Raw genomic sequence first — 11,830 nt, 5'->3', positions numbered from 1 at the left:
ATCTTGCCCTTGCTTCCTTTCGCGCTTTTGGGGGTGGTTTTTAAACAGTTTTTTCCCCTATCCACCTCCCACTCTCACTATTTCCATCCCTTTTTCTCCCTAACATCCAAAGCTTTCTGTGCGAACTCCCTCTTGCTCCAACTTTCAGTCCAGATTTCCTTCATCGTTCCAGGTAATCTTCTGGTTTCTTTCTTCTGGTATCTGTGTTATGTTCTGTTGTTGTGTGATTTGCTGTTTGCATTTGTTGCATGGCTGGTTCATTTTTGTTAAGAGGTTTTTCCAGTGTTGGGATAGGTGAGTTAGGGAAGGGGTACCATTCCAGGATAGGCTTTTTTGGGTGGTTTGTGAGGTAGGTGTAGTTTTTAGTCGTATCTGGTTATGATTGAGTTGAAAAGGTGTAGTTTCTTAGAATTTTTCGGGCTCCCGACCTTATAGACTAACGGAGTGGTACCCCGCTGTAGGTATGCCTCGCGTTGTCTCCCGATCTTCCGGATCTGCTGCGGCTTACGACCCGTATGCTTGGGTGACTGACGATATAAGGAGTTCACCCAACCAGATGGACTTGGGGGAACTGACGGAGTTCCGGCAAGCCGGCTACTTGTGTGGGGGTACTGACGAGGAGGCCAACTACGAGGCCATTGTCCCGCTTCCTCATGAGCGTATTTATGAGCTCAATTTTCATTCTCCCCGCGTTCCCGATTGGATCTGGTTTTATAAGTCCATGTTCACACAAGTTGGTGTTCGGATACCGTTCTCCGATTTTCAAATGGCGCTGCTGAACCGGATATCCGTTCCCCCGTCTCAACTTCATCCGAACAGCTGGGCTTCGATCCGCTGCTTCGAGATGGTCTGCGAGTACTTAGAGCTACCGGCGTCGGTGGACGTTTTTCTCTTTTATTTCAACCTTACCAACCCCTCCAAACAGGGGAAAGCAAGAAAAGGGTTTCTTTCTTTTCGTGCTGCCCAGGGTAGGAAGATTTTTAGCCTTTTTGAGGATTCCTACCATGGTTTTAAGGATAAGTATTTCAAGGTTCGTCCCGTCAAGGGTCGCCACCCCTTCTGGTTGTCGTTAGAGGGGGAGCGCCTTATCCAGACTTACTGGAGCTTCGGCGCGGGGTCGAATCCTTTTGTGAAAGTGTCGTACAAGAGGTTGTCGGCTGTAGATAAGCAGATAGCGAACGTTCTTCTTGCTATCTTTGAAAAGAATCCTGTGAACCCCCACCTTCTTATGGGTGAACGGGAGGCCGGCCGGAGCTATATTCGTGAGTTGCTTTTCTTGTTTGTCTATGTTTCTTTGTCGTTGTTCTTCTTATTTCCGGTTTGACGACTAACGTTCTTGTTGTTTATTCGCAGTGGAAATGTCTGCCACCATGACCGGTCTTGAGAATCTGATGAAGACCTTTTTTGAGGCTAGTGATGATGAGAACGCCGAAGAGAAGGACGCCGGCAAGTCGGAGGGTCCGTCAGGGGAAAAGGAGGGCCAGGCTTCCCCTGCCCAGGATACCGAGACGTCGGAAAAGCAGGGCTTAGGGGGTCAGGCTTCCCCTACCCATGAGGAGGGACCTGCTGACGGGCAGGCGACTCTCTCCCCTCATCCGGATAGCGACGTGGAGCTTATCCACACTCCTAAGAAGCGAAAGATGTCTTCCAGCCCGGAAGTGGCCCTTACCGTAATGGAGAGGAATTTTGATGCTTCCAAGTTCATTGACTCCCAACTGATACCCGGGACAGAAGAGCATTTTCATGCAACCGAGCTGTCCGGGCAGGCGAGGTGGATGTATCGCACCTTGCTTCGTGGGGCCGTGATAGCTCGGAAGGCCGAGTTTGAGTTATCTGGTATGGAGGCGCTTCGGAGGAAGCTTGAGTCTTCTGTTAAGGCGAATAATGACTTTAAGGCTCAAGTTGAGCTCCTCCAGGGTCAGCTGTCCGAGATGGGGGGAAAGCTTAATGCTGCTGAGGAGAAGTCGTTGTTTGTTGCGGAGAGGCTGAAGGCGTCCGATGAGACCGTGGCCCGGCTTCTTGAGCGTGAGATGACATTGGAAGGTCAACTGAACGCCGCTCAGGGTCGAGTTGTCGCTTTGGAAAAGGAGCGGGAGCAGGCCGTCTCGGAGGCGAAAGCCGCTAAGGCAGAGGCCGTTGATCTTAAGAAGAAGCTTAAGGTGGCCAAGGAGCAAGGGAAGAATGCCATCTTGATGACCGAAGATGCCCTGAAGGCCCAGCTGAAGATTGCTGCTCCTGATTTCGAGACGTCGTCAATTGGTGTTTTCAAGACTATCCAGGACGGGAAAATTGTCGATATGTCGAGGAAGTGAAGTCTCGTAACTTAGGATATTTTGTAATGCATTTGTTGAACAACCTGTTGATACTTTGTCATTTTGTTTGCCTTGAACAATTTTACTTGTCCGTTCTGTATTTTGACGCTTTATAAGTTATCGTCGTTTGATTGCTATGATTTTTGCTTGTTTCATTATTTTGTCGTGTTGCCGTTATCGTGTTACCGTTTATTCTGGGCGGGCTTATTTCTTGTGCCCGTCTCGCCGTTTTCGCATTTGGTAGCAGTTCGGACCGATTTGGTCGCGTAGTCGTCGAATTGGTTGAGGCCTATGAGCCGTCTGGCTCCCGGGGTGATCAGTCCCGGGGTGCCGTTTTAGGTTTTGGTCACGAGGAACAGATATGAAGTAAGAAAGTTTTAACAAGTAAAAAATTTGAACAAGTGAAAATTACTCGTCAGTTGGGTAAGTATTTGACAAAGTAAGTAAACGAGATGAATTAACATGTGGATGGGGCAAATGCTAACTATCTGGCTAGGCTCCCTGGTCGGTGAGCCGGTGGGTCAGGAGTAGAACCTCTTTAGGTTACCTGCGTTCCATGTTCTGGGTATTTCCTTGCCGTCAAGTTTTTCGAGTTTGTAAGCGCCCTTGCCGAGTACCTCCCTTACCCTGTAGGGACCTTCCCAATTTACCGCCAGCTTGCCTTCCCCTGGGGTCGGGACGCCGATGTCGTTGCGTCGCAGGACGAGGTCCCCTTCTTCGAAGTCTCGTTTGAGGACTTTTGCGTTGTAACGCAGGGCTATTCTTTGTTTCAGCGCCGTTTCTGTTAGGTGAGCCATCTCCCTTGTTTCCTCGATCAGGTCTTTCTCAACCGCTTCGCTCATGCCCGCGAGTAGTAGTCGGGGGCTTGGTTCGCCGATTTCGACTGGTATTACCGCGTCGACCCCGTATGTTAGGCGAAAGGGGGTTTCCCCCGTGGCGCTTTGCTCGGTTGTCCGGTAGGACCATAAGACGGAGGGGAGTTCGTCGGCCCAGTTTCCCTTCTTACTGTCTAGGCGCTTCTTTAGACCAAGAAGGATGACTTTGTTTGCGGCCTCTACCTGCCCGTTTGTTTGGGGGTGTTCTACTGAGGAGAACTTTTGCTTTATCCCCAGGCCAGAGAGGAATTCCATGAACTTCTTGTCGGTGAACTGGGTCCCATTGTCCGAGATAACGACCTCTGGGATGCCGAAACGGGTTATCACCTGTCTCCACATGAACTTCCGGCAGTTGGAGGACGATATCGTGGCTAGTGGTTCAGCCTCTACCCATTTGGTATAGTAGTCAATGGCTACAATGAGGTATTTGACTTGACCTGGGCCGACCGGGAAGGGTCCCAGGAGGTCGACTCCCCATTGTGCAAAAGGACGTGTAGTCGTTAGCGAGCTTAGCTCGGAGGCTGGTGCATTGTGGAAGTTGGCGTTTTGTTGACACTTTGTGCATTTTGTGACAAATTCCTTCGAGTCCTTCATCATTGTTGGCCAGTAGTATCCTGCTCGGATGAGCTTCCTTGCCAGGGCTTTGCCCCCGATGTGATGTCCGCAACACCCTTCGTGGACTTCTCTAAGCACGTAGTCCGTTTGGTCGGGGTGCAAACACTTCAATAGGGGCTGGCTGAGTCCCTTTTTGAATAGTTGTCCCTGTATGATTGCGTATCTGGCCGCCTCCCTTCTTAAAGCTTTGGTCGCCTTCTCATCTTCAGGCAACTTGCCGAGTTCCAGGAAGTTGGTAATGGGGTCCAGCCACGAGGGGCTCGACTCCGTCAGGTGGAGGGCGACCGTTGGTTCCTTCACCATGCCCTGGATGAGCGACCGGTTACCCGATCCTGGCTTTGTGCTCGCAAGCTTCGACAAAAGGTCTGCTCGTGTGTTCTTTTCTCTTGGAACGTGCTGGATAATGACCTCCTGGAACTGGCTTGTTATTTGCTTAACCTTTTCCAAGTACTTTTAGAGGAGTGGGTCCCGGGCTTGGTAGCTTCCGTTTATCTGCGAGGTGACGACTTGGGAGTCACTGCATACTTCGACCCTCGTCGCCCCGACTTCCCGAGCCAGCATTAGTCCGCCTAGGAGAGCCTCATATTCTGCTTGGTTGTTCGACACGGGGAACTCGAACTTGGTCGATTGCTCATAGATGACCCCTGCTGGGCTTTCCAAGATGACCCCTGCTCCTCCAGACGTTTGGTTGGAGGCTCCGTCCACATGAAGCCTCCACCGTGTGCCCGTTTCCTCGGGAGGGTCGCCCGTTACCTCCACCAAGAAGTCTGCCATTGCTTGGGACTTGATTGCGTGTCGAGGCTCATACTGTAGGTCATATTGTGAGAGCTCGATGGCCCAGGTCATCATCCTACCAGCCAAATCAGGTTTTTGTAGTATTTGCCGAATCGCCTGATCTGTCCTCACAACTATACGATGACTCTGGAAGTATTGTCTTAACCTTCGGGAGGATACTAGGAGCGCCAGCGCCAGTCTTTCCAGTTTGCTGTACCTCAGCTCTGGTCCCTGGAGTGCCTTGCTCACGAAGTAGACGGGCTGTTGTGTCCTTGCTTCTTCTGTAACGAGGACCGCGGCAAGCGCTTCCTCGGTTACTGATAGGTAGAGGTAGAGCGGTTCTCCGGCTCTGGGTTTCCCGAGGACTGGTGGTGCCGCCAAGATTTGCTTGAAGTGGTTGAATGCCTCTTCGCACGCTGGTGTCCATTCGAACGTCATTCCCTTTCTCATTAAATTAAAGAAAGGTAGGGCCCTTGCTGCCGATGTGCCGAGGAAACGGGACAAAGCTGTCAATCTCCCAGCAAGTCTCTGGACGTCTTTGATGCAACCCGGACTCTTCATTTGAAGGACCGCTTGGCATTTTTCGGGATTGGCTTCCACTCCTCTTTGAGTGATCATGAAGCCTAGGAACTTTCCGGCCTCCATGGCGAACGCGCATTTGAGTGGATTAAGCCTCATGCCGTGTTGTCGTAGGGACGAGAAAACGTCGTTAAGGTCGCTCAGGAGATCGTCAGGTCGGGCGGTCTTTGCAAGTATGTCATCTACATAGACTTCCACTGTTTTGCCCAGGAGTTCACTGAATATCTTATTCATCAACCTTTGGTATGTGGCTCCTGCATTTTTTAGGCCAAATGGCATTACCTTGTAACAATAGATGCCCCCTGGCGTTATGAACGCCGTTTTTTCCTCGTCGGGTCGGTGCATCGGTATCTGATTGTACCCTGAATAGGCGTCCATGAAACTCAGATATCTGTACCCTGCCGCTGCGTCGACGAGTGTATCAATATTAGGTAGGGGGTAGCAGTCCTTGGGACAAGCCTTGTTGAGGTCAGAGTAATCTACGCACATTCTCCACCTCCTGTTGTGTTTTTTAACCAGAACCACATTCGACAACCAAGTCGAGTAATCCAATTCCCGGATGAATCCCGCTTCTAAGAGGCTGGCCGTTTGCTTGGCTACCTCGTCCGCCCTTTCCTGCGACATTTTCCTCCTTCTCTGGGCCACTGGTTTGGCTCCTGCCTTTACGGCCAGGTGATGCGACATGAGCTGGGGTCTATCCCTGGCATGTCGGCAGGTGTCCAGGCGAAGAGGTCGGCGTTAGCCCTGATCATCTCCATCAAAGGCTCCTTTATTTCGTGTGGGAGGTTTCTGTTTATGAATGTGAACTTGTCGTGCTCCTCGCCGACTCTGAACTTTTCCAGGTCTCCTTCTGGCTCTGGTCTGGGTTTGTCATCTACCCTGGCGTCCAGGTCGGCCAGGAAAACCCCTGACGCCTCCTTGGATTTTTTTCTGAGAGAAAGGCTGGCATGGTCGCAAGCGACCGCCGTTTCCAAGTCGCCCCGGAGGGATCCCACGGATCCGTCATCGGTGATGAACTTCATCACCAGTAGTTTCGTACTGATAGCTGCCCCCAGGTCGTTAATGGTCTTTCTCCCCAGGATGATGTTGTAAGCCGTCGAATCTCGTAATATTACAAAGTCTGCCATGATTGTCCTTCGTCTTTGCCCTTGTCCCACAGAGGTCGGGAGTGTGATGATTCTGTCTGGCTTGATGAAGTGGTCTCCTAACCCTACCACACCGTGCTGGTGGGTCGTCAGGTCGGAATCTCTCAATCCCAGGGCATCGAAAACGTTTCGGAACATGATGTTTGAGTCTGCCCCCGTGTCTACCAGGATTCGTTTGACGAGGCCAGTTCCGACCCTAGCCGTGATGACCATGGGCGGACTTTCCGGCACTTCGTCAAACCATTGGTCCTCCGGGCCGAAAGAGATAGGTGGGAGACCCTTAAGACTTCTAACAGGTGGGGTGGAGACCGCTAGGACCTTGGCATCTTTCTTCTGCGCCGATTTCGACCTCGGGGCGGTATTCCTGGCCGTCACCACGTTTACCACCGTGAGACCGTGGTCGTCACCCTCTGGTTCCTGTCGTCGTCTTGTTGGTCGGGATCTGTCTTCGTTGTCGTTGTCCCGGTTGCGTCTCCTTGGTTCCCTTATAAGGTGGGAGAAGTCGGCGAGTTTGCCGTCCCTGATAGCTTGCTCGAGGGCATCCTTTAGGTCAAAGCAGTCTTGGGTCTTGTGCCCGTAACCCTTGTGATACTCGCAGTAGAGGTTCTTGTTTCCTCCCGTCCTGTCCTTCAGTGGTCGGGGCTTCGACAGTATCCCCTTTTCTGCTATCTGTTGGTAAACTTCAGTGATCGATGTCGTGAGGGGGGTGTAGTTGGTGAACTTCCCAACCCGGGGGAACGGTTTGGGTGGTTTACTCGGACCGCCGTCCCTGGCGTGTTCCTTTGGTCTTTCTCTGGCTTCGAAGTGCCGGCATTGGTTGTAGGCGGGCTGCCGTTTATTGGCAGCCACAACCCGGCTGACTTCCTCGTCATTAATGTATTCTTTGGCCACGCACTGGATCTCTTGCATTGTCCAGACGGGCTTCGTGGTGAGGTGTTTCCTGAAGTCCTCATTCGAGAGCCCGTTCGTTAAGCACAAACTTGCCACTGAGTCCGTCAGACCGTCAATTTCCAAGCACTCGTCATTAAAACGGTCCAGGTACTTCCTGGTCGGCTCTCCGGGTCTCTCTGTCACCCCCAGCAAATTGATTGGGTGTTTGGCTTTGACAATCCTAGTTGTGAACTGAGCCAAGAAGGCGTGGCTGATGTCGGAGAATTGGGTCACCGAGCCTTGTGGGAGGTTGTTAAACCACCGTATTGCCGGGCCCGCTAAGGTGACCGGGAAAGCGCGACATCTGACCTCGTCTCCCACCCCTTCTAGGTTCATCCTGGCCTCAAAGGCCGTCAAGTGTTCCAGGGGGTCTTGCGTTCCGTCATACTTCATGTCTGTCGGCTTGTCGAAGTGTTTTGGTAGTCGGACCTCGAGTACAGAGCGGTGGAAAGGGGTCGCTCCTATTATGACGGGTCCTCGGGCAGTTCTTCTCGACTCATTGTTCTCGCGGTGGGCTTCCTCATCGCCTCTGTTCGACGCGCGCCGCCTTTCGTGTCGGGCGTAGATAATGGGGTCGCGACTTCTTCTTCTGGGGCGTACCCGTCCCCCAGTGCTCTCCGACTCGTATTGGGGGCTCGGCGTGCGCCTCGAGCGGCTCCTTGAACGGGAACGGGTGGGGCTCCGCTCTGGGGAGCGTTGGTCGCGCTCTCTTTCTGCTAGCCTGCGCTCTAAGTCCTGCATTCTATGACGTAGTTCTTGCATTATTCTGGCGTGGTTATCACCCGTCCCCCCGAAGGGGCGTCTCTCGTGAGTCTGCGTCGCATCCCTCGGGGGCGACCGTTGCTGCTGCCGGGATTCCGTCGCAACGGCGCCTCCCCCGAGCACGGGAGGCGCTACCTCGGAACCTGTCCCAGTCTGGACCAGCACGAAATCCATGGACGATCCCCACAGACGGCGCCAATGTTCGGTAGGTCGGGTACCGGACGGTTCGGGTTAGGACCCTGAGGTCAACGTTTCGGATGGTGGAGAAGCTCGTCTGGTCGTGGTTTCCTGGTCCCGGATGAGCGAGATCCCGAGCACTTCAGATGGAGAGGGAGGTGCCACCTGCAAAGACACTCCGATGCCCTTGTCAGAATATGTGCAGGCGGAGAGGAAATGGTGTGTGAATGTGACGTACCTTGGGGGGAGAGCCAGTCTCCCCCTTATATACATGTCAGTAGTGGGCCCCTTCAATGGCCAGGCCCATACCCCCAAGGGCGCTGTCCTTCGGCTGTGTGCAAGCCGTACGGGACGCGTGTCCGGGTCGGGTGGAGGGCGTATTATATGGCCGGCGAGCTCGGGTCGGGTCGACCCGCGCGAGTTTGGACCAGGCCGTAACACATGGTTACATGCCTGCTCAGATTTTTTTATACCTCTCTATGCACTACAAATGCATTTAACTCTGGATACGTATTATATATAAGTTGGTCAACTTATGCCACATATTGATTGAGTGTTTTCATATTACGGATCTACTATATATGATAGAGAGATTTATGTCGGTTTAGAATTTTTTAATAAAAAAGAATTTCATTACAATAAATATAGTTTAAATTTGTAATAAATTTTTAATTAAAGTTTAATTTATTTGTCACAATACAAATTAATAAAAATTGAGAGTATTTAAATCTCAAGTCGTTTCTCAAAGAAATTGCAGTGAGGTATGCGTGTTATCAGTTATGAGTATAAAAGGGAATTTGCGAATAAAAAAACAAAAAACTAAGTGATAAGAAAGTAAAACTAACAACTAAGAAAGTATAAATGCTAAAAGACACTCTTGGTAAGAATTGAGAATTAAAGCTTCTTTTTCAAGTCATTAACCACGAACATGGTGATTATTCAAAATTAATTCTATTTAGTCATCTCTAACATCGGGAGAAAGTCAAATAGGCATAGTCAGTCTTATAACAAAAACAACTAACAACTCTAAATCACCAATTAATATCGGACATCAAAGACATCAAGGTCGCCTTAATTACTCAATTCCAAGTCAAGAGTGTAGAAATCTACTCTAAAACTAAAAGAGACATTTCTACAAACACTTGAAAAGTGTAAAAGGAAAGCATGGTAAAATTGCAATAAAAATAAAATCTAAAGCTATCAATTGCAAGATAACAATAAGAACAACTCAACTAAACATCAATAAACATGAAAATATCAAATTGCATTAATAGAAATCAAAAGTAACAAGAGTTCATCATGAAACTAAAAGTGACAGACATGAGAAATTAACAAGATAAACTAAGAGAATCAAGGCAATTAAACAATGAAAAGTGAATGAAACTAGATCAAAATAAGAATTAAAACCTAAATCTAAGAGAGATTAAACTAAATCTACCCTAATTCTAGAGAGAAGAGAGAGCTTCTCTCTCTAGAATATAACCTAAAACATGTTACTAAACTAAACCTAATCGCTCTCTCCTTGTTCCTTCTTGAATTTGGCTTCAAATACTTCAGAAATGAGTTAGATTTGGGTTTAAGAAGGTCCAGAAATTGCCAGCCACATTTTTCTTAAGTGAATCACGTGCTTCATGTCATGCGTACACATGAGGCATGCATACGTGCGACATGACAAAATCCCAAAGCATGCGTACGCGCAAACGCATGACCATGAATTACTCCAAAATCTCATTTCTTCATGAGCTCTCCACTTTGCATACTGTTTTCTTCACTTCTTCAATCCAATCTTTGCCTTTTAAGCCTGAAATTACTCAACAAACACATCAAGACATCGAATGAAATTAAAGTAAATTAAATTTAGCAAATTAAGAACCTAAAAAACATGTTTTCACTCCAAAAATACCCAACCCCGCTGCTCAATCTGGTGCGCAGTATACTTCCGCAGCTCGAGGGATATCTACAGTTTTCTCTCAACATGTAGGCTCCCCTTTTCCAGAAAGTGCGAAAACCTCAACTCTGAATAAAGGTTGACGAACTTAATCAGGTCAGAAGAGGGTGTATTCTGATTGACCTTATCCCTCTCACTTTCTATTAGTAGCTCATTCGTTGTTTCGGCGGTCTATGGCGTTCGCTTCCTCTTGCTTGAGATAGCCTTAGCTTTGCGCCTTTGTCTTTTTCTTTTTTGTCAGTCATCCTAAAAAATTACAAGTAACGGGGATATGAAATTTAATCTAAAACATACAAGGTAAAAACAATATGACAAGCAAGCAAGAAACAGAAAACAAAGGATAACAATTAAGTGCATGTGAAATGAGAATAAGAATTGATTGGAAGTTGAAAAAAAAAGTCATAAAGCAAAAATCAAGCAGAAATTCCAATTAATCGGAATCAAGTTAAAGCAACTAAGCTTGCTTGTTTAATCAAAAGGAAAGTAAAGGATGACGGCGTTATGCACTAAATAAAGAAAACAAAATAGTTAGTTAAACAAGAAAAAATGTTAATTAAAGAAGAAAAAAATCAAAGGTTAGGTGCATAACAATCAAGATCATAAACCTTGATGAGAAGTTTAAAAAAGAGTATCTCACAAACAAGCTTAGTTTCACATTCACAAGCAATACACTATGCTTAAAATGACCAGATTGAATATGTGTAGTGCACATAATAACTCAACCAAGCATTACATGTCATTCAAGCATATACACAAAACATTGATGACGAAAAAGGTGCCAAACGAGGTATAATCATCCATCAATGCTTTTGATCACTAAAATTGCAAAATTGGTCTGAAAAGAGCGAGATTAAAACTTAATGTAACCAAGAATCATTTAAGATGCAATAGTGTAATTGAATGGTTACAAAAGTGAAAATGCACCAATATTCTAAATATAGTCAAAAGAAAACCTCAAATAAGCAAATTTACAAGCTTTGGCCATTTGAAAAATTTAAAAACATTCACTTCAATGGTTGATGTACAAAGAGTTGAAAACAAACTTTGAAGAAAAAATTTGACCAAAACTTGACAAGGAAGTCATAGAGGTAATTCAAAACCAGTTTAGCAAACAAGAGTCTATTTGAGACAGAAATCTGTCAAATAGAGCTTTGTTGCTCCAAATCAATCAATGCAGCATACTAAAACAGAAACAGGATTCTCAACTTTCAGCAACAATCGATGAAACAACTAGCCGGACAATTGATTAATTGAGCTTAGTGACAATTCAAAACAAAGGTAACAAAACACCAAACTCAATCAATCAACTGGAAAAATTCGGACAGCATTTCAGCAGCAATATATATAGCATAATTCCAACATTTATTCAATCAAATCAATATCCATATGAATGCAATAACAATTAAGCAAACAAACCGCATATTAATTCATATGAAATAAGCAATGAAGCAACTATTGAGTGAACAAACATTATCAACAATTCACAATTTAATCAACAAACCAAATAATCATCATCATTCAACAAACAATATTCATGAAATAATCCATTCCAAACAACAACAGCAAAAATAATCAGGCCTAAATCCACTACAAACTATGTTCAAACCTACCTAACTACTTAAAATCAACTAAAACATGCATATCTAACTAGGGGCGGATTCATGCTTAAGGAAGTGGGGGCAAGTGCCCCAGTGGATTTTAAATTTTTTTATC

At 47.2% G+C, this 11,830-nt stretch overlaps 1 protein-coding gene across 1 annotated transcript; it reads left to right on the top strand.

Moving 5' to 3' along the window:
• The first annotated feature begins 463 nt into the window (after window positions 1-463).
• Window positions 464-2,312, top strand: LOC148566213 (uncharacterized). The gene is made up of 2 exons (XM_088487043.1): window positions 464-1,262; window positions 1,354-2,312. The coding sequence occupies exons 1-2, from the start codon at window positions 464-466 to the stop codon at window positions 2,310-2,312; spliced, it is 1,758 nt and encodes a 585-aa protein (XP_088343169.1).
• Window positions 2,313-11,830: the final 9,518 nt, after the last annotated feature.

This window comes from Arachis ipaensis, chromosome B5 (assembly GCF_059453495.1).
Source record: "Arachis ipaensis isolate K30076 ecotype BB chromosome B5, ASM5945349v1, whole genome shotgun sequence".
Taxonomy (NCBI): domain Eukaryota; kingdom Viridiplantae; phylum Streptophyta; class Magnoliopsida; order Fabales; family Fabaceae; genus Arachis; species Arachis ipaensis.
This window is presented reverse-complemented; position numbering and strand designations above follow the sequence as displayed.

Coding starts and splice junctions, on each gene's coding strand:
- LOC148566213 (XM_088487043.1), top strand. CDS start 464: ATGCCTCGCGTTGTCTCCCGATCTTCCGGATCTGCTGCGGCTTACGAC. Junction 1,263..1,353: donor GGCCGGCCGGAGCTATATTC/GTGAGTTGCTTT, acceptor GTTTATTCGCAG/TGGAAATGTCTGCCACCATG.